General features: G+C 47.9%; 1 protein-coding gene across 4 annotated transcripts in view; it reads right to left on the reverse strand.

Annotated features, from left to right (window-relative positions):
- The window catches only part of MET18 (ARM repeat superfamily protein), a 202,884-nt gene that overhangs the window by 16,961 nt on the left and 164,178 nt on the right, over nucleotides 1-21,745 (reverse strand). For all 4 annotated transcript variants that reach the window (XM_087393875.1, XM_087393876.1, XM_087393874.1 and 1 more), the window contains exon 17: nucleotides 1,272-1,348. In XM_087393875.1, the coding sequence (XP_087250001.1) occupies nucleotides 1,272-1,348 (77 nt within the window). The remainder of the gene's footprint in view (nucleotides 1-1,271; nucleotides 1,349-21,745) is intronic.

Consider the following 21,745-nt stretch of genomic DNA (forward strand, 5'->3'; position numbering starts at 1 on the left):
AGACCATCTTCTATACCTTGAAAAGTTGGTGGAAAGCCCCTGGATATGATAGCAATGTTCATTGGACCGAGCCATTGAGCAACCATGTACACTTTTTATACATGCTTTGATCTAATATACAACAATTGATATCATCCTATGCTCAGATATGAGAGACAAGATTATATATATACCTTCATAAGACTATAATATATCCAATCTTACAATGTTTTATAAACAAGCGAAAGAACAAAGAAAAGAAAGAAGTTTGTAAGCGATTTAAACAAGATTATGAGTAAATGAAAAAATAAAAACAAAGGAGACAAATTACCTCAAAGAAGATATCTCAGTCTTCAAGAGACACATAATATTGCAAAATGAGGACCAGCTGACACAATCTAGAAGTGGGAAGGGGTAGGCGGAAAAAGCCAGAGCGCCCAGAAGAAGACAAAACATGCAAGATATGTCGAGTACTGGAAGTAGAAAGTGAAGAACATACACTTCTATATTGTCGGGTTTACATGCACATCAGGGAGAAAGATGGTATTGATGCCATATTATACCTAACCAAACAGCTAGGATCATGTTTGAAGGAGGTTAGGTGAAGTAGAAAGTAAAGAACACACACGTCTCTATGGTCGACCTTACATGCAAATCAAGGAGGAAAATGGTATTGATTAAAGAACACACACTTCTCTATGGTCGACCTTACATGCAAATCAAGGAGAAAAATGGTATTGATGCCATATTGTTCAACAATCTACAAGGCCTTCTTTTGTCAACCAGGATCGTTTAAGGGCACCGATCAAAATTTTGGACATGACACGCAAGCTACCAAACAAGTACTCGTCACATAGACAGTCATTTCTACTTGCCTTGGCACAACCTTTTGTGTGCCATCCAAAGGCCATCAGGTGTCATACTATCTCTGCTCCTTCACAGACGGCCATTTCAAGGTGGGTCTTCTCACTATTACAAGTGATGCTTCTATTGTATATGTACAGGCTCACTTTCACAGAAAGGTTTCCCATATTGTTTGGATTCTGTGTGTGGCTCATAGCTTGTACTTTGTTGTAGGCGACAGTGGGGTGGCTCAACTGTGGCAGCCCATTGACTATTGCCACATATGCATGCCTTGCTCTATTTCAACAAAACTATGCCTCTGGAACCCACTTCTAAATCATAGTTTCTGTCCATAGTATTAAAATCAATATTATGCAGATTATACTTTTATAGTATTTGTATATAATTGTAATAGTACTATTGGAAAAGGATAAGAAAATATAGCTCACCGTAGAGAAGGGATAGCTTATCAGAACGAGCAGCCGATTGACAATAGTAGATACATGCTGAGAGGCAATGTCTCGAACTGCCAAGCAATAGATCAAGATAAGTATCAACTTTAATAGGGTAAAATTAATAACAAATAATGTGACTGGCAATGCATTTGAAACATTTGCAGATTAGCTTTAATATGACTGAGTGAAAATGTTATTTTGGCAAAACATTCTGTATAAAATATCACAACTCAGAGTCTACATGAATAAGGAAAAATGTCCCTCAACTTTTTAAACATGTCATGCAAGATGCCAAACATATTCTCACAGATAGCTGCTTAAAAATTATATTGATCTTGGAGGAGCTCCCGTCTGCTGCTGCCCGCCACCGCCCGTCGCCATCTCCCAGCCCTTGGCAGCGCCCTGCCCCTTGGCCGCACCCTGCTCCCTTGGCAGCGCCCTGCTGCCTTGGCCGCGCAGGCTCCCTTGGCAGCGCCCTGCTCAGGTCGCCCCCCTTCAGCCCTCTCGCGTCGCGCCCCCCTTCGGCCCGCTGTCACGCCTGGCTGCTGCAGGTCGTGCCCTGGTGGTCGAGCCCCCCCTTCAGCCCGCTCGCGTTGTGCCCCCCCTTCAGCCCGACTGGCTGCTGCTGGTCGCGCCCTGCTGGTCGAGCTCCCCTTGCCCTTCAGGTTGCCCCTTCAGGCTGCCATCTAGGCCGCCCTTCAGGCTGCCACTAGCTGTTGTCTGCCCCTCCCTTGCGCTTCAGGCTGGGCTGCTTCAGGGCCCCCTCTCCGGGGCTGTTGCTCGTGTTTCGGGGAGCTGAGTTCCTGGGCTGCTTCCAGACATTGGCGGAGCTTTCTGCTTCAGCATTGAGCGGCCTGTTTTCATTCCACGCAAGCTGAAGTTTGGGGCATTCTTTAACCAGGGGTTTTTTGGGGATTCTAGAGGTTGGTTGCGAGTTCTTGGTGGGTATTTTCAGCAAAGGTAGCTCCTCCCCTCAGGACAGCGCAAGCTGAGACAATGGAGGACACTAATGCCACTCCCGTCGCCGAACCTGAGGAGATTGAAGTCACAGTTTCTTTTCCTCCTGACATTGTGCAGATGATTGAGGTAGCAGAGGAGGGTTTTCGTTTGATGCACATCATTGGCTTTCTACCCGGTAGAGGCCAACAGTTACGTGATTGGGTGTACACCAGCACGGCCTCATTGGGTGTCTCACTTACGGCTTTCCGATTGCTTGGCAGAGGGTACTTTTCTTTTGGCCTTCAGTCTGCAGAGCAAGCTCAAAGAGTACTTATGAGCTCACCGATTCAGTTTCAGAGCAGAGTCATCCATTTGTGGCCTTGGTGGAAGCACTTCAGTACTACTTCCCCGGGACCGCGTCGGGTCTCTTTTTGGATGCTTTTCCCTAGACTTCCTGATGAGGTCAGCTCTTGTCGCAGAGCTGTGGAGCACATGGCTAGCGTGGCAGGTACAGTCATCCCATCAGGTGCTAGACTTTCCTATGCTCAGTCACTTGTTGGTACAGGTGTTCCGAGGGTCAGACTCACTTCATCCCATCAGGTGCTAGACTTTCCTATGCTCAGTCACTTGTTGGTACAGGTGTTACGAGGGTCAGACTCACTTCAGAGTTCCTAGCAGACGAGATCGAGCGAGAGTATCAGTCACCCACGCGGACAGGCACCTCGTCGCAGATTCTTCCTCTCCCTCTCACCTATTCCAGGAGCAGAGTCAGGACGGCTCAGCCCTTTTCAGCTCTTTTGACTCCTAGACCTGACCCAAGGATGGTTGACAGAGATCTGCCCGTTGAGTTTTGGCCCTTTTTGGCTCGAGGGGTTATCACAGACTCCCTCACTCAATTGGAACTTCTACCGGTGTTTTGCCGACGGTCAGAGGAGGTAGAGGAGTACTTGGGATCTATTACTCTCTCCAGAGAGGGGCACGTTCTTCGTTTCTCCGCAGGTAGCTTTCGATCTCGGGGGAGCGAAAGCTGGTCAGCTGAGTTACTTGATAGCGAGATTGCTAGACAGCTCATGTGCATGACTCAGTTTTCATCGGTTCACCGTATTGTCGGCTCGCAGATTCATTCTTGCCCTAGAACTCTTCGACCTGGCTTCGGTGGCAGGGCCTTTCTGTTTCTGTTCTTTGAGATTCAGAGAGACTTTGATTTGCCCAGGAGTGCTGGTTGGTTTGACTTTCAGCTCCTCAATTCGCGCCAGAGTACTATTCCCTTGGATGGAGCCATTTTACATGAGTTGGGGCAGATTTGGAGTTTGATCAGAGACCAACTTTGGATTGCGCCGTCAGAGAGAGAGTTTTGTGCCGTTGCCACTGGCACACCCTCACTTCCATCCGATGTCTAGGTTGTCCATCATTTCTTGGAATGTGAGAGGACTGAACGGCCGCAGATTTACCTCAGATGCAGATGGTCGTAGATTGGGAGTTCCTACATTGCAGTTGCTTAGGGACTCCCTTCGGTTTATTTCCTCAGGGTCCCCTCCAGACATTGTGCTTATCCAGGAGCATAAGCTCTCCCAAGACAGGATTGACAGATGCAGATCCTTACTCAGAGGACAGAGCCAGACATATTGGAGCCCAACGGATGGCACGAGGGGAGGAGTTTGCATTTCACTTTCAGCTAGGTGGGCCTCATAGATCACCCAAGAGGGTACACTAGTGGAGAGCAGAGCATGCTATGTTATTCTTCATATTGAGAGCACAGCAGTTGGTGTTCTCAATGTGTATGCTCCCACGAATCCAGCCCACACACGTACTTTTTGGAGACAGCTCAGAGAGTCCCTTCCTCAGGCAGACACCTAGATTGTTGGAGGAGATTTCAACATGGTTGAATTCTCTAAAGACAAGTGGGGTCAGACAGAGGGTGGCCTTTCTGATAGGGAGAGAGCGGAGTGGGATAGTTTTGTTTTGCATGCTGGACTTCATGATGCAGCTCGATTGGACGACTTTCGTCACTTGGCTGACAGCAATCTTCAGTTCTCTTGGTCCGGGGTTTTCCATGGCTCTCTTTCTTTGGTCAGACTTGACAAGTTTTATATTGGCCAATGGGGCCAGGCCAGAGGAGGACAGATTGGGATCTGCCCGGGTTATGTTTTATCTGACCATGCTCCAGTCCTATTACAGATTCTTCCTACCTCTCGATTGGAGAGCACAGGCTCTGTGAGAGTTCCAGACTTTGTTTTTCAAGACACAAAGTTCGTGGAACGGTTGAGAGAGGCTTGGTTGTCAAAGGACACTCCTGTGGATCAGGGCTGGTTGATGTGGGTAGAGGGGGCTTTGGCTAGAGTCAGCATGGCCTACCAGTTGAGGGCAAAAGAGGAGAACGAAAAGCTCAGAATCAGAGATTGGAACGCAAGAGCGGAGGTATCTAGACTTCAGAGATTGATTCAGAGTTTTCCTCATTCTCTTTTCATCAGAGGGCAGCTTTCGGAGGCTTAAGAGAGACTAGAGGAGATTCAGGGCAGGAGGGACCAGTTCAGGTTTTACTCCCAGCAGACTTTCTGGATTCAGAAGGGGGATAGATGCTCTAGAGAGTTCTTCAGGGCAGTGGGTCAGAGATACTCTTCGGATAGTCTTCGTAGACTTGTGGATGAGGCCGGGTCTCTTCAGACGGACCCTCACCGTCTTGTTGAGATCACTTCTGATTTCTATTCCACTCTTTACACCGCCGATCCAGTCACCGAGGAGATGATCAGAGCCAGAGAGGAGATTTGGAGCCATGTCCCCCTGATGGTCTCAGACAGGATGAGTCATGTTTTGGATAGCCCACTATCACTCCTGGAGATCACGGACGCGTTACATGAGCTGCCCAGAGACAGATGCCCGGGGGAGGACGGTTTGTCGCCACTTCTTTTTAGAGCTCTTTGGGATACGATTGGGCCTCATTTACTCTCTGCCTTTTCAGAGGCTCTCGATACAGGATCTTTGGGCGAGACATTATGCACAGGTATGATGTGTCTCATCCCGAAAGGGGGAGACAAGACAGTCCTACGTAATTGGAGACCCATTACACTTCTAGGGACAGCCTACAAGATCCTAGCGAAGACCTTGGCTCTTCGCCTAAAGCCTATCCTGCCAGATATCATCAGAGCTACACAGACAAGATTTTTCCAAGATCGGAGTATCTTGGATAACATCTTCACTTTTTGGGAGGCCACTCACTGGGCGAAGGAGAGTCAGCAGGAGATTGCAGTTCTTCTTCTCGATTTTGAGAAGGCTTATGATAGGGTGGACTGGGGTTTCTTGGAGGGCACTATGAGATGGATTTCTTGGGTCTCCTCACTTTACTCCCACTCTTCTAGCAGGATGGTGGTCTGTGGAGGCAGAGGACCGGCTTTTCAGCTATCCAGATCGGTACGACAGGGATGCCCGCTTGCACCTTACCTTTTCCTTTTCGTAGCGGAGGCTATGGGATACTTTATGCAGGCTACCAGTCATGGCACTTTGGGCCTCCATCTGCCTATCCGGCAGGAGCAGGAGCTTCTGGACACTGAGTTTGCTGACGACACGGCACTAACAGTCAGAGGAGATGCGTATAGTCTCGCTATTGCTGTGGTTTCAATTGACAAGTTCTGCCTAGCCTTAGGGAGACTTGTCAATTGGAACAAATCAAAAGGCATATGGACTGGAGCTCAGCAAGATACCCCAGCATGGGGAGGAGACAGAGGCTTTGTATGGATTCCCAGAGGCACCTCCACGAGATATCTAGGCTTCCAGGTTGGCATTGAGGTGTCCCCGACACAATAGTTTGCCCCAGTTCTTGAGAGCATCCGGAGAAAGCTAGCCTATTGGAGTACGGCTAGACTTTCTTTGGCCGGAAGAGTGCTGGTACTCAACCAGGTTCTACTAGCGACTATGTGGTACGTTGCGTCATGTTGGTGCTTTCATGCTGACTCGATCCGTCAGGTGAGGAGATTGCTCCAGAAATTTCTGTGGAGTGGTGGCGACGGTTCTGAGGACACTAGGGCCAGGGTTTCATGGGATACTATCACTTTACCCTCCTCACAGGGAGGACTTGGGGTTCTTGATCCTGAGATGCAGAGCAGAGCCCTTTTAGTCAAACTTCTTGTTAGAGGTTTGACTCCAGGAGATCAGCCGTGGAAGCAGTTCCTACTGCATGGGATTCACCAGTGCACCCCCAGAGCAGCAAGCCAGTGGGCAGGTAGAGTCAGTTGGATCTTCCTGACGGACCAGCATTCTCAGCCTTCCTCACCACTTGTGAAAAGGCTTATTCAGATATGGGATCATTTTCGACAGCACCGCATCAGAGTAGTTCCCTCCTCCAGAGAGGAAATTGCCCGCGACAGCCACTTTATCATAACCCCCTGGTTCGGTATCAGGGATCTTCCCCTGGTACAGAACTTAGGACTCCCTTGGCCAGATGGCATGCTCACGGGGTTGTGACAGTCGGAGATTGGTTCAGGGGAGGTGTGGAGATGTCAGAGGAGGAGATCAGAGATAGACACGGGCCACTTGGACAGATTGCTGCCACCAGATTACTGATCATGAGAGCTATTCCTCAGGAGTGGAGGGATATGCTTACAGATCCAGCCTATGTTCATCCCATCTCTACTTGGTCAGGTTGTTTTAGTGAGGCTGGGCTATGCATTGGAGTTCGTTTAGGACCGGCACCGTTTACTTATTTTGAGACGGACTCCTCTCACAGATTGTATCCCACTCAGCCCCTGGATCGACAGGAGCTCCTTTGGCAGAGAGTCAGGGTCATTGGTTGCCTGGGTAAGGAATGGGCCACAAATCCTTCCAGGTTGACCATTGCAGAGGATCCTAGATGGAGACTTTGGATTTTTCAAGGTCAACCTCTTGCGGAGCTCGACTGGGACCCAGGTGAGTGGGCGTGGCCTACTCCGGTGGCAGGCATTCGTCCTCTTTCCTTTTTCCAGTACTCGACGAGGGCAGGTTACAGGCTTCAGCAGAGAGACTCTCATCACCTACCATCTGCCTCACAGCATTGGCACGCACAGGGACTTACTGCAGAGCTCTTGCTGAGCTACTTTTGGGGTATCAGTAGAGCCAGGAAAGTCTCCTACTTTCTTTGGCTCACTATACATAGGGGTATACCTGTGGGTACTTGGCTTCAGCAGATGGATAGACCCTCCTTGTGTATGCGTTGTTAGCTTGCAGAGGAATCAAGTAAGCATTGTTTATGGAGCTGCCCCAGCTCTAGAGTGGTATGGACAGGTATCTTCAGGTTGTTCTCATATGTTACATCCGAGTCCTTTCTGATGACATGGGGCGCTGCCCTTTGGGGGAGAGGATCTGGAGCCTTTGCTCTCTTTGAGTCAAAGCCAGAAGACCACGGTTTCTTCATGCAGCGTCGCCAGAGACGGGGTCCCACAGATGTCAGCATCATGGAGCCGCAGGATTTACTTTTGGTACCTGTACCAGCTCAGGATTCCATGCCTACTTCACCTGCAGGGTCAGCCTGGGAGGTGATTTCCAGCATTACCATATGGCGGATATGGTGTTCGCGATGTTCTTTTGTCCTTGGGGGCCATTTATGCACGGAGGCTGACACTCTCGCTTCCATTTGGGCAGAGATTATCTTCACTCTCAGGAGTCAGTGGGAGCGGTGTACAGGCACCTCTTTGGCAGCTCGTGGGAGACTTTTATCCTTCATGAGGACATGGGACTGCTCATTATTTTTTCATTTGACCCCTTTTGGGATGTCGTGGCATTTTAGACCACCACCATGGCTTTTTTGCCACATTGTTGAGGCTAGGGATAGAGTACTTTGTCTCCCACCTGTTGTATGATTCGTTTTGAATGGAATATATCACTTTTCTTTTAAAAAAAACATATTCTCACTAATAAATAGACAGAAAAATATGGACATTGCAAAAGATGAAATGTCATACAAGTCCATATAAACACAAGTAGCAGTGATGAAAATGCACTGTGGGAATCCAAACCTCATGCAAACTGAAATGATACATATGACTAGATTGGTGAATTGGCCAATCTCTGTAGCAGGCTGCTTTGCATGGCTTTACACATCCATTGGAAGCCAGCAATCCCCAATTTACATGCCATATGGTGGTTATCTTTGTTTCTGCAGGCCAAGAGTATAATGATAGAGACCATACCAGGAACCCTTACCCGCACGGAGGATTTTATGTCACGCGTTTAATCAGAAAGCAGCAATATCAGATGGAGGTAAAAATGGACACTTGAGAGGACCCTGAGCTCCCAAACCCCCTAATGTGCTCTTCCACATCTGATCATCGCCCTCTTCCCGCAGGCTGCTCCCATCCATAATTTATGCCAGGTGTGGACTCTCCTTCCATGGTTGGGACCCCTCTCTTCTACTGCTAGATCAGGTAGGACTTTCCACCGATCCCCCCTCCTCAATGAGGGTTGCCAAATCGAATGTTCACAGCATGGACGGGATTCTCACCCACTGCAAGATCAGAGAACAGCTTCATCCTTCGACCATCAAGAACCAGCTTCACCATTCGGGGACGACTGACATTCTCTTTTTACAAGAGCACAAACTCATCCACAGACAGAGTTCCAAGACATACTAAGGCATGCATTTTGGTGCTCTGCTTTTGGATCATACACGAGGAGATGGGGAAGGGGAACGGTGACAAGGGGAAAACACAAAAGCAACTCAGCCTGGAGGACTTCAACAAACGCAGCAACCGGAGCGGTTTGACAGTGGACAGCACCGCGGCCCAAAAGAAAGGGGCCCACCCGAAGCCCATGCCACTCACCATAGCCTCGACCTCGATGGTTACCACCACTATTTCGCCACCATCGTCTGCCTCATCATCTACGCCAGCTCTCTCCTCCCCCTCTCCTACATCATCATCACAGGTCTCCTCCCAAGTAGCCCCACCAGCCACAGCTCCATAGTACTTTTCCCTCATATCCCCTCTACCTCTCAGTCAGCCACCCTTCATCGCCTCGTCCGGCCTCGCTACTCCTACATACCACTCCCCCGCCCAGATCACGCTGTCCCCACCCTCAGTACAACCTCACCAGCCCGCCTTCATTCCAACCCCTCTCGAGACCCAGTTCCCACCTGGACCAGGATATCTTAGGCCCCCACCAAATGCTTGGGACTCCCTATTGGCTGAGATACACAACATCCGGGCCCGTCAGGCAGATCTAACACATTACACTCAGGAGCAGGCCCGATACACCCAGGAGCAGGCCCACATTATACACGAGCGGGGCACCCTTATCCAGGGGCTCAGACACGACATCACACAGCTTCGAGAGGAGCTCAGGACCCTGAGAGCAGCACCTGGAGGGACCCCAATCACAGAGATGGAGGCATAGATAGCCACGATATAGTCGGCTATAGCAGAGACGACTAGGTGGGTGGACGTGGCGAGACGGGAGCTCGCAAAGGCAACCGTTTTAGCCGCCATACAGGAGCAACAGCGGAGGGCTTCGAAGGCCCTCAACATCCGGACACGAGGGATCACGCGAGATAGCACCAGCACCACGACGACGTCCATGGAGGAGGCGATCACCTTTGTGACCACCACCATGGCATAGAGGGAGCATGGCGTGTGGGGAGAGACCCCAACCGAGAGCAGCCCCTAGTCATTCGCTTCAAAGATTCACATGCTCGACTAGCGACACTGTAACGTCGAGCCACTCTACGAGAGCACCCCACCCTGTCCATGGATGAGAATTTGACACCACTACAGATTGAGGAGCGACGAGTTCTTCTCCAGCAGCGGGATGTTGCCCGCAAGGAGGGGAAATGGGCCGTGGTCCAAGATGGTAGGTTGTTGACCGACACCCGTCGGGCTCCCACCCATACCCCCTAGGGGGACGGGGCCTATGAGACTTAGGTTTTCGAGACCCTAGCCTGCACCATTTGGAACTGTAATGGTACCTCATGGTCAAACCTAAGGGAACTTCTTGAAATCTTACACAGAACCAACATTAGTCTTTTACACGGAGACACACCAGAGCCCAGATCGTCCACTACCGATAGTCAGTGGCTACACATGAGAGTCAGCCTTCAGGGATGAGACGAGGGATACAAGAGGAGTTCGGGGATCAGGCGGGGTCGCAGTATTGTACAGGTCTTCCCTCGTTGGAGCCATCTCTGTTGAGAGGAAGGACGCACACTCCCGATTCATGTGGATCCGGATCCAACGCACAGAGCCACTCGTGACCTTTTCATAGCAATATGCTACTTCCCGCCAGACGCATCCCACTTCGCCAGAGTGGCACGAGAGGAGGGTGAGGCATCGCCATATGCACCCTTACATCAAGAAATCCCAGACCTTTCAGCTCGTGGGGAAGTTCTCATTGTTGGGGACTTCAATACCACGACGAGCACGCGCCAGGCACCACTCCGGGACTTCCGAGACGACTCTATCATGCTACCAGACATGGACCTAGACGGAGCAGGTATGATCAGGATCTCATCGGACCGACACGGGCCTGTTACACCATATGGACACGCGCTCCTTGATCTGGGCAGGATGCATGATCTCATCATCTGCAACGGGCTTGACCTATGGCCCTCCTCAGGTGGTTTTACTTGCTTCCCACATGGGGGGGGCACTAGTGTAGTAGATTACATCATGGGATCCCCTACCTTCACCTCACGTATCACCGACTTCACCGTAGCACCACTCCCTCCAGGAGCTGATCACACATACCTATTCTTCACTATCGCCACCCCACGCTTAGCCACACCACACACACCACATATGAAGCACGACACCTACCACAACATACACTTTGATCACAGCCTCTCCCCTGCCTACTCTGGACACCTAAATAGACTCCTACCCTACATCGATCACATACCACTCATAGAGGACCGTGCTGCCCTGATTAGTCGCACACTCCACGAGGTTGCCCTCCAAATCTTTCCCCACACCACACGGTCCACTAGACCACCACCTCTTGGTTCTGTACCCTGCGATGTGGAGTCCAAGGCTTATCGCCGACAACTCCGACTTGAAACCAGGTGTCACCTCCCGAACACACCAAACACGGTACGCACGTACCGACGTATCGTACGTCGAAAGAAGCAGGCATTTCTTCGTCGAAATGAGGAGGAGCTGCTGAACATCTTGTACAGCAACAACTCTAAGGATTTTTGGCGGAGATTCCTTGAGCGTAGGTCTCCATCACCCCTCACCAACATGGGAGTTTGGCACACGTCTGCACGTCATCTTTATGATGTCCCACCCAGCCTACTCCAGATCTCATACACACACCTCGCCCCACCACTTGCACGTTGTTCACCAAAGGGGGAGTCAAGGACGCGACATTGAAACTACACAATGGCCGAGCTAAGGACCACGAGGGGCTATGCACTGAGTTTATCGCATATGGGATCGACACGTTAGCCCCGATCCTAGCAAACCTATTCAATGACGCTGTTTGCCTTAGCTTCCCTCGCACTTCGACACTCAACACTATCACCCCCATCCACAAGGCAGGGGATCCCATGGACCCAAGTAACTACAGGACCATCATGATTGGACATGTGATGTCCAAGATCTATGCAGCAGTATTGGATGCGTCGGTCAGCCTGTCCGCAGAGCTGTCCGCAGAGATGAGAGGGCTTAGAGCAGAGGGTCAGGCCAGTTTCAGGCGAGACCATGGGACTATGGATCACATACTCACACTCAGGAGTGCCATAGAGGAGGCCAGATCACGGAAGGAGAGGGTATATTGCTGCTTTGTGGATTTCCGCAAAGCCTTTGACACAATACCTCGAGCTCGACTCATCACACGCCTACAAGCACTGGGATTTGATTAGGAGATCATTTGGGCAGTCATGGCACTTTATGAGAGTCTCAGGCCGAGTTTGGACAGGCGCAGGTTGGACAGATGAGATCTTGAATACCATAGGGGTCAAACAGGGTTGTCCCTTATCACCAACCCTATTTGGCCTTTACATCGATGAGCTTGAGACTTTCATGGGGGCTTTTGGAGGGACCGGTTGCTCACTTGCCGAGATCATCATTAAGATTCTTCTTTATGCAAATGATGTGGCACTCTTGTCGTCCACACCCGAGGGGCTCCAGCGACACCTGGATGCACTGCAGGCTTTCTGTTTATCCCATAATTTGGAGGTCAACCTTGGCAAGACCAAGGTCATGATCTTTAACACCTCTCGAGCAAACATGCAACGGAAGCAGTTCACTTTTGGTGGGACACCAGTTGAGATCGTATCCTCATACACTTACTTGGGGGTCATCTTCTCCGGCCCGATCTTCACGATGAGACCAATGATGCAGGCCAGACTGAGTAGGGGATAAGCCTCACTGGCTCGGCTAGAGAGACAATGCTTCCACTCCCACTTCCAGGACCCTCAGACCAAGGCTCTTCTCTTCGACTCCTTGGTTTGGCAGCTCTTGTTGGGGCCCTGACATGTCAGAGATAGAGTGCACACGGGTGGAGCACCTACAGATCCTCATGCTCTCACGGATGATCGGGGGGAAACCATATGTACCACATCACATCATTCAGACCGAGTTTGGTGCTTCTCCACTTCAGCTAGATGCAGCCTTTCAGACCATCACATATCTACATCGGGTTAGATCATATGGGGACTGCACATCAGGGAGACATAGATTGCCATGGTTGGCTCTCGATTCTTCCATGAGGTTCGCAGCAGAGCGAGACGAGCGATGCTAGTATGCACGGACTCATAGATGGTTTGTGAGACTAGGGTTTCACATCAATAGGATACCTCCTTTTCAGTACAGTTTAGATGCCCCTCCGGTACTCCCACCCACCGTCCCGATCGGGCCACACACCAACCAGGTAATTCAAGAGGATCTCCTGTAGCTACACACCTTTAGGACCTAGTTGGAGCTGAGGGAGCTTCCAGTGAAGCTAAGTTTCTACAGAGATTACTGTCTTCGTGTTTCGGAGGAGGGATTCATCACACCACCTGGGTACACTGAGCTTCGTATGCCTCACTGACTGCGGGTCTCCATCGGACAGTTTCGAGTATCATCACACCGCCTCTGCATAGAGAGCGGCAGAGCAGAGGGGATCCCTAGGGAGCATATGCACATTGTGCGACTGTCAGGAGGTTGAGTCGAAGGAGCATTTTATTTTCAAGTGCCCAGTGTACTACGAGATCCGAGGTCGCTACCACTGTCTCTTCAGAGACGGCTCCGGGTCCCTTTCCAGATTCCTCGCCTACCCAGATCAGAGATGCCTCGCGACCTTCATTCACGAGGGGGTCTGACACAGAGAGTACTTACTCAGGCGCGGGGCTTGGCCACACCATCAGACACCTCTCAGAGCAGGATCACAGAGTTCTTCCCATCGAGTGACATTGATCGTCCAATCTCTAGCCGTAGACGTGACAGAGACCCCAACCCGACGATCGCAGCACGACACACGAGACATCGAGGGGACACACAGATCACTCTGGGGGACCTCCTGTCATTGTTTAGACCCGCGATATGTCCCATGAGAGTCACGGTGGCTCTGGTCTTGCATCGAGCCTTCTCCAAGAGATCGAGACGCACGGCACCCCTTGACAGACGCCAGCGTCCCATCACCGGCTATGCACCAACCAGGGCGATATGACATACAGAGGATTCCGCTCCGCTCCAATCTTTTTTCTTTTCATTATCACACCCAGATGTATTCCATTATGTATGATTAGACTTAGGATTCAGCACGGGTGATGATGCTCGTTTAGTAGCTCCATCCTTACTGTGATTTGTATCAGGTTTTCTTTCAGTCTCATAGACCCATCGGCGGTCTTCCGAAGACTAATAAAATTTCTTTCTTTCTTTCTTTCTTTCTTTCTTTCTTTCTCATTGCATATGGGGTCTTGAATCCCTCAATGGCTTAGTGGATCATCTATTGGCCCCTCACATTGCATTGCTTAATGTCTACATGCCCCATTTGATAAGGGACCATGTTGTTTTTTGGAAAATTTTTAAAACTTGACTCTTGGATTATAGGGGGGATTTTTAAATTTATTTTTTAGTTGTAATATTTGGGAGACACATTTTTACCTGAATCTTGGATAATAGGAGTGGATTTTAATTTCACAGAGCATGGGAGCATTTTATTCTCAGGATCAAGGGCAGTGTTGGGATATTTGTGATCAAGGGCTTGCTCTAACGTGCACATGTGCATCTAGTAGCAGTCACATGTGTGCGTGTCTCTGCGTGTGTATTTGTGTAGTGAAGCACACTTAGTACTATCTAAGACCATGACACAAGTGATGATGCAGTAGAAGGCGCCCTCTCTAGGAGGTGCCAATGATTTAGAAGTCTTGATGTTGGACTTTAGAAGGTCCAATGTTTATCTTCCTCTATCACAAAATTTGTTGCTTCACTTACTGATGGCGTTCTTTCTTTAACCATATTTTTATAGTCTTTGTAAATCACCTCTGGTCACCATATGATATAGGCTATGTGATATGTGTTTGCCTCCATGGTACTGTGAGAGAATGGTGAGTGAGAGAGAGCAAGAGAGAGTGAGAGCTTGAAGCTTGGAAGCTGAAAGCTGAGTTGCAATAGTAGAGTGTGAAGAGTACAACTCAATGAGAGAGAGATAAGGTTTTGTCCTAGTGACAAAACCTTAGTAGTCACTAACCATAGTTAGTGAACTAACTGCGGTTAGGGAAAAACACCTCTTAAAGAGGGAAAAGTGCCCCTAACTAGCTTATTATATTACATTGGTCACTGCTGAATTATATCTATAATTCTAACACCCCCCTGCAGTGCCAATGTCATGTTGTCTAACCAGAAGTGGATGAGCTGGAGGAAGTCCTTCAGCCAGAGCAAATTGTGTACCATACTGTACGTAAAGGCCCATACGGTAAGGAGTTTTACAGGTATCTTGTAAAATTCAAGAATTATACGGCATTAGATGCCAAGTGGATGGACGAAGACATGTTATCCGACCATCCATAGCTTTTGGATGTTTACAAGGAAGCTTTTCAGTTGAGGTCAACTGAATAGAAGCCGAGGGGATGTCACCACAATGTAAATATCCTAAGTCAAAGTACAGTTGACCATTTATTTGATCATAATTAAAGAGTTTTATATGTGTTAATTATGGTCAAAGAGTTATTTTAATGGTCAAAGGATTGACTACGGTCAAAGATACTTGACTCTAGTCAAGTAAACCTGACTTCGGTCAAGGAGACTTGGTTTATTACCAAGAGGGTTAACTGCGGTTAACCAAAGAACTACAGAGCTGACTACGATCAAAGAGTGTTGACTTCGGTCAACAAGACTTGGCATGTGCCAAGAGGGTTAACCCCGGTTAACCAAGATGTGCCAACTTCGGTTGGAGAGACTTGGCTATAATTAAGGCGCCTCGACCCTTGGTCAAAGCTCCTTAATTATAATCAAGAGTGTTGACTCCGATCAACCAGAGAATAAATATATATATATATTTTATATATTTGTTTAGATGTGCACATGTGTTCAGTGGGGACGCCCACCGTGACTAGAATTAGTCCACAGTGTGTTATTTGCATGCAAAGCGCTAACAATTAATGGGTGCCATGGTGGTGCGCTTTAATTAATTGTTGCAAGTAGGAAGAGTTATTTTTCCTAAGCGCTACGGGAGCCTGACAAGCATCTAGGAGGCGGTTCGTGTGACCAAGTGCTTTGAAGACTCCAAAATGGCCCTTAGTGGCATGTAATAGGACTTAGTCTAGATTTTAGACAAGTGGCATGTTGCCAATTTGAAATGAGCTTCAAGCTCTTGTAATAGAGGGGATTTTTCACGTTTTGAAAAAAGGAGAGTACCAGACAGCTCTACGCTGAACTTTTGTGACAGATTCTCTTCAAGTAATAAAATACCTTCGGGGGGGTTCAGCCCGACATGTTGTCCTGGGCCCTATTGTCTTTGTAGAGAGAGGGAGAGAGGGAGAGCAAAAGGGGAAGTGTGCTTGCTGTCTTTTGCGGAGGAGATTCATAGTGAATCAAAGAGAAATTGTTGTCCGTAACAGAGCGTGTGGGATTTCGTATGATTTTATTGGTATCGGAGCTTTGGTTCGCTGCCTTTCAAGGCAGTGACGGTCTGAGGAAAAACGTGAGAACAGGATGAAGCAATGGTAATGAATGGCCGTCCCAAAAGCTTGCATGAAGATTGCAAATGGCGAAGGAAATGCCTACGCGCGATGCCTCTGATGGAGGTTTTTAGATGACGCGTGAGTATAGGAGGAGTAAAGATCTATGCTGAGGGCCGGTGCACTGGAAGGTGCGCTGCTTGTTTCTCGTGTGATAGCAAGTAATTGACGTGGAAATAGGCTGTGCACGATATTGGGAACGTGACTGGTTATTGGTGCTGCTCCAAAGATGGACGACTTTTATTATATTTTTCTTTATCGTCGAAGTAATGTCAACCAGAGGAGCTGAGCTAGTTGCATAACCACACTGAGGCATCGTTGACCTTAAGGTGTACGCAAGAGGGGGGGGGCAAAGGAAATTTGCGTTGAAGCGCAGTTCCATTACCCTCTACGATTCCGCCTCTGTTCAACCCTAGCAATCAGCTTCTGTGACCTTAGCGACCGGAGACTCTCTCTTAGGGTTGGTGCACATGGTATTGAGGTCGATGGGAGCGTCTGACGGAGGATGGTGTCGGTGATTTTAACGCGTGGGGAGATGCCTTAACGCATAGCGACTTTTTCACGAAGGCGCAGGCGTGTTATCTGACAGAGATGCGGACGGAGATAATGGGCGCGGGCTGTGAGAAAATGCAAGGGCGATTTTTGACGAAGTGACACTTGGTCTTGACACGCGGCACACAGGCAAGCAAAGCGTGTTGACGTGGAAGGTGTCCGTACGTGACACGTGGTAGATAGCTAGGCGTTGCTGATGTGGCAGTACATGTGGCAGCCAGCTTAGATGCTGACGTGGCACTGACATGTGGCAGACAGGTGGTTAGTGTAACTCTGGTTAGCTGGACTCTGGTAAGAGGTCTAGTTAGTTGGCCTAACTAACTAGACTGGTTAGTGGAACCAGGTTTGACCAACTAACTCTGGGTGTAGTTAACCAGACTATTACTGGTTAACCAGACCACAGTGGGTCGAGTTCAGTTGGTGGGAGCCAACCAAACCAGACCAGAACTAGTCTAGTGAGTGTAACCAGCTGGTTACCCAACCAGTTACTGTCCACAAAAAGAAAAGAAAAGAAGAAGACAGTTGCAGAGACAGTTCTGGGCATCAATTTTCACTTATCTGTCAAACTTTTCCTTGTCAGAAAAACAGCAGAAAAGCAGAGAATCAGAGATTTGCATAAGTAAAGAAATGCATGCCTTTGAGCAGTGAAAAAGGGGAAAACAGATGCATTGTGAGTGTCATTTGCGATAGCCAAAAAAGAGGCACACAGTTTTGGGTTTATGCTTTGAATTGATAGCCCAGTTACTGGCACAAGTTGTGAATGCAAAACACCTCTTGTTGAGGTATTTTTCTATTGGAAAAGCAAAGGTAGTTGTGCATCAGTTACCTACACGGTGTGTGAAATTTGCAGATCTCAGAATATGGATCAATCACCTATCCAGTGAGATTCACAAGATAGGGATGTACATCCAAGACAGAGAAGTGTGCCGCAAACTCAACAAGAATTTGAACAGATGGTACGCACTCGTATACAAGAGATGGAAAATCTCAAAAGGGATCCAAGGGCTCAGCATTTGTTTCAAGCAGAAGCTATGCCTAATGCAGTATATGACGTGCCAATGCCAGAGGCACACTCTCATGTACAGCCTGAGAAAGAGAGATCTCATAGGGGACGGTCCCATAGCAAAAAGAGATCGAGGCATCATCACCGATCTCCTAGTCCATCACTGTCTACCTCGAGTTCGACTTCTGTGTCTTCTTCTTCCTTATCAGATAAACCATCCAGGAAAAGAAGGAAACACAAGAAGTCTAGGAAGAGAAAGTCTTCCAAAGAGACCAAGGAATTTAAAGAGGGAGGAAAAATCTGTCAAGTTTATGACCTACAATGGACAGTATGGTCATACAGACAAAGCATTGTAGTTCATCAGGCAGTTTGATGCTGCATTCGGTACAGAAAATTTTTCAGAATCCTCCAAGTTAAGAATGGTCAGTTTGCACTTGACAGCAACAGCTAGTGCATGGTGGAGTGCACAGACCACAGATGGGTCAGCCCCAAGGAAGTGGAAGGACTTCAAGAAAGCCTTCTACCAGCAGTTTATGCCTAAACAGTTTAGGGACCATGTTCTTCAAGATTGGGACAGCTTGCATATGGATGCAGGAGATACAGTGGATGTGTACAACCAAAAGTTTTGGGATGCTTATTTACAGGTTGCACCTTTCAAAAAGATCTCCAAAGGGACCCAAATGAGAAAGTACAGAGCAGGTCTCACTCCAAAAATTCAGGCAGTAGTGAATGCTTTGGGGGCAAAGAACATTCAAGACCTTATGCATTCAGCTTCAGTAGCTAGTCTTGTGCCGTTACAAGATCCATCTACGGTGCTATCCTTGCATGCAGGACGTGCTGATAAAAAGAAAACTGATTTTTCAAAATCAGAAAAGAAAGAGTACCCCAAGGCTGAAAAGAAAGGGTTTCAGCCTCAAAAGCCGAGGGGTACTCAGTTTTCAAAGACTTATAAGGGCAAATCTCTATTCACCCCTGAACAGATAGCGGAATTCCGTAGAGATGGGAAATGCTTCAGGTGCAGCAAAGAGGGGCATGTGGCTGCCCAATGCCCAGAAAAGCCTTCAACTTCGAAGGGAAAAGAGGCAGAGAAGCCACGAGGACCGCAAAAGCCAATGGCGGGGGGAATTCCTCACATACTGGGTCATGCTTCAAACCCTAAAGAACGAGAATTGCTGCTATCATGGGGCAAAGTTAGAGACCAGCAAGCGCTAATTTTATTTGATCCAGGGGCTACTGATAATTTCATATCAGAGGATCTAGCCCTGAGGCTGGGAATAAAGACGGAGGAGTTAGGCAGGGCTTTGGATGCCGATCAGATGTTCTGTGGGAATCCTGTGCCAGTTACTCCCTTGATAGGGAAGCTCCGTCTTCATGTTCAGAGTTATGTGGATCAGGAAGACTTCTTCATTTCTCCACTGAAACATCATGATGTAGTCTTGGGAATGCCTTGGTTTCATCGCAAGGCAGTGAAGTTGACTCTTCTTGAAAGAGTACTGGAGTTTGTGCATAGGGGGAAATATCAGCGTTTAATTGCCAGGAATAAAGGGGAGACTATCCCCATTGTATCTGATGTTACATGTGGTAAAGCAATAAAGTCTGCAATTTCTACGTACATGGTTTTTGTAAAAGAAAAAGAGAGTGATATGCATGCTGAAATAAATGATGCAGACAAAGATAAGTTTCAATTTCTTGTAAACTTTAAAGATTGCTTTTCTGATGCTTTGCCAGGGGAGTTACCCCCAGAGAGACCAGAAGATCATCAGATAGAGTTAATGCCTGGTAGTGAGCCACCAAACAGACCACCTTATAGAGTCAGTGCGACTCAGAGAGAGGAGATTATGGCTCAGGTACAGGATTTGCTGTCCAAAGGGTTGATTCAGCCCAGCTCGTCTCCTTTTTGTTCCCCTGTACTGTTAGTACAGAAGAAAGATGGTTCATTCCGTATGTGCGTCGATTATCGCGCATTGAACAAAATGACCATCAAGAATAGATTCCCTATTCCGCGCATTGATGATGTCCTGGATCAGTTAAATGGAGCTTCAGTTTTCAGCAGGATAGACTTAAAGAGTGGCTATCACCAAGTGAGGATACAGCCTCAGGATGTGCACAAGACAGCATTCCGCACTACATTCGGGTTGTATGAATACTTAGTAATGCCTTTTGGGTTGACAAATGCTCCAGCCACATTCAATAGAATGATGGATCGCATCTTCCGAAAGTACAGGCATTTTACGGGTACTTTCTTTGATGATATCTTAGTCTTTTCTAAGACAGAAGAAGAGCACAGAGAACATCTTGCTATAGTGTTTCAAGAGCTGAGAAATCATCAGCTCTACGCAAACAGCAAGAAAAGTGAATTCTTCTTGGAAGAAATCCACTACCTGGGGCATATAATATCCAAGAATGGGATACAAATGGATCCAGCGAAGATCCGTGCCATTCAGGAATGGCCAGAGCTGAAAACTGTGCATGAAGTTCGAAGTTTCCTAGGCCTGTGTTCTTACTACAGAAGGTTTATCAGACATTTTGCTGATATCGCAGCTCCATTACATGACCTTACTAAGAAAAATGCAGCCTTCACATGGGGAATATCACAGAAGAAAGCATTCAATACACTCAAGGAGAAGTTGACTACAGAGCCTATTCTTGTAGTCCCGGATCTTTATCAATCTTTTGATGTTGATTGCGATGCTTGTGGAGAATGTGTTGGGGCTGCATTGCATCAGAATGGTCATGCAGTGGCCTATGAAAGCAGGAGACTTCGGGATGCAGAAAGATATCTAGGAATCTATGAGAAAGAGTTATTGGCTGTAATTCATGCCATCCATACATGGAAGCACTATCTTTTGGGTGCAGATTTTACTGTTAAGACAGATCACCAAAGTCTGAGATACTTTTTGACTCAGACCAAGCTTTCCGAGAAGCATATGAAATGGGCAAACATGCTGTCAATGTATCATTTTCAGATTGTCCATACCCCAGGAATTCGGAACAGAGTGGCAGATGCCTTATCCTGGAGACCCCAGGTCAATAACGTGACTATTGCTGATCACCAGGACCTGGAAGGCATGAGGGAGCAATATGCTCGTGATTCAGATTTTGGTGAAATTTTACAGCAAATGCAAGAGGGGCAATCCACCAGTCACTATTCCCTGAAAGATGGGTATCTAATGACAGATGATTGCCTATGCATCACCCAGGAGATGAGGAAAAACATTTTGGAGGAATGCCATGCACCTCCCTATGCTGGACATAGAGGAATTACAGCAACAACTCTAGCACTAGAGAGGTATTTCTTTTGGCCAGGGATACAGAAAGATATACATCAGTTTGTTACTGAATGCCTTACGTGTCAGAAAGTGAAGTATGATAGACGGAAGGCACCTGGCCTACTTATGCCTCTTCCCGTGCCTCAGGCACCATGGGAAAGTATTACAATGGACTTTATTTTTGATTTGCCAAGATCAAAGTCAGGGCATGATGGGATTTGGACTATCATTGATAGATTCAGCAAGCAAGCTCATTTCATTCCGGTTCGCAAAACCATAAAGGCAGATCATATGGCTAAGCTTTTCATGGCACAAATTTTTAAACATCATGGTATGCCTAAGTCCATTGTTAGTGATCGAGATCCCAGAATGACCAGTCTATTCTGGAGAGCTTTATTTGATAACATGGGGACGAATCTAAATTTTTCTTCTTCTTTCCATCCCCAGACAGATGGTCAAAGTGAAGTAGCAAATTCTACAGTTTTGGATATGCTGAAATGCTACGTGGGTGACCAAAGTTCAGATTGGGAAAAGTACCTACCATTAGTAGAGTTTGCTTACAATAATACAGTACATAGTTCTA

The sequence above is a fragment of the Dipteris shenzhenensis genome, chromosome 22 (assembly GCF_047967505.1).
Source record: "Dipteris shenzhenensis isolate YYH24624 ecotype China chromosome 22, Dip_SZ_1.0, whole genome shotgun sequence".
NCBI classification, from domain to species: domain Eukaryota; kingdom Viridiplantae; phylum Streptophyta; class Polypodiopsida; order Gleicheniales; family Dipteridaceae; genus Dipteris; species Dipteris shenzhenensis.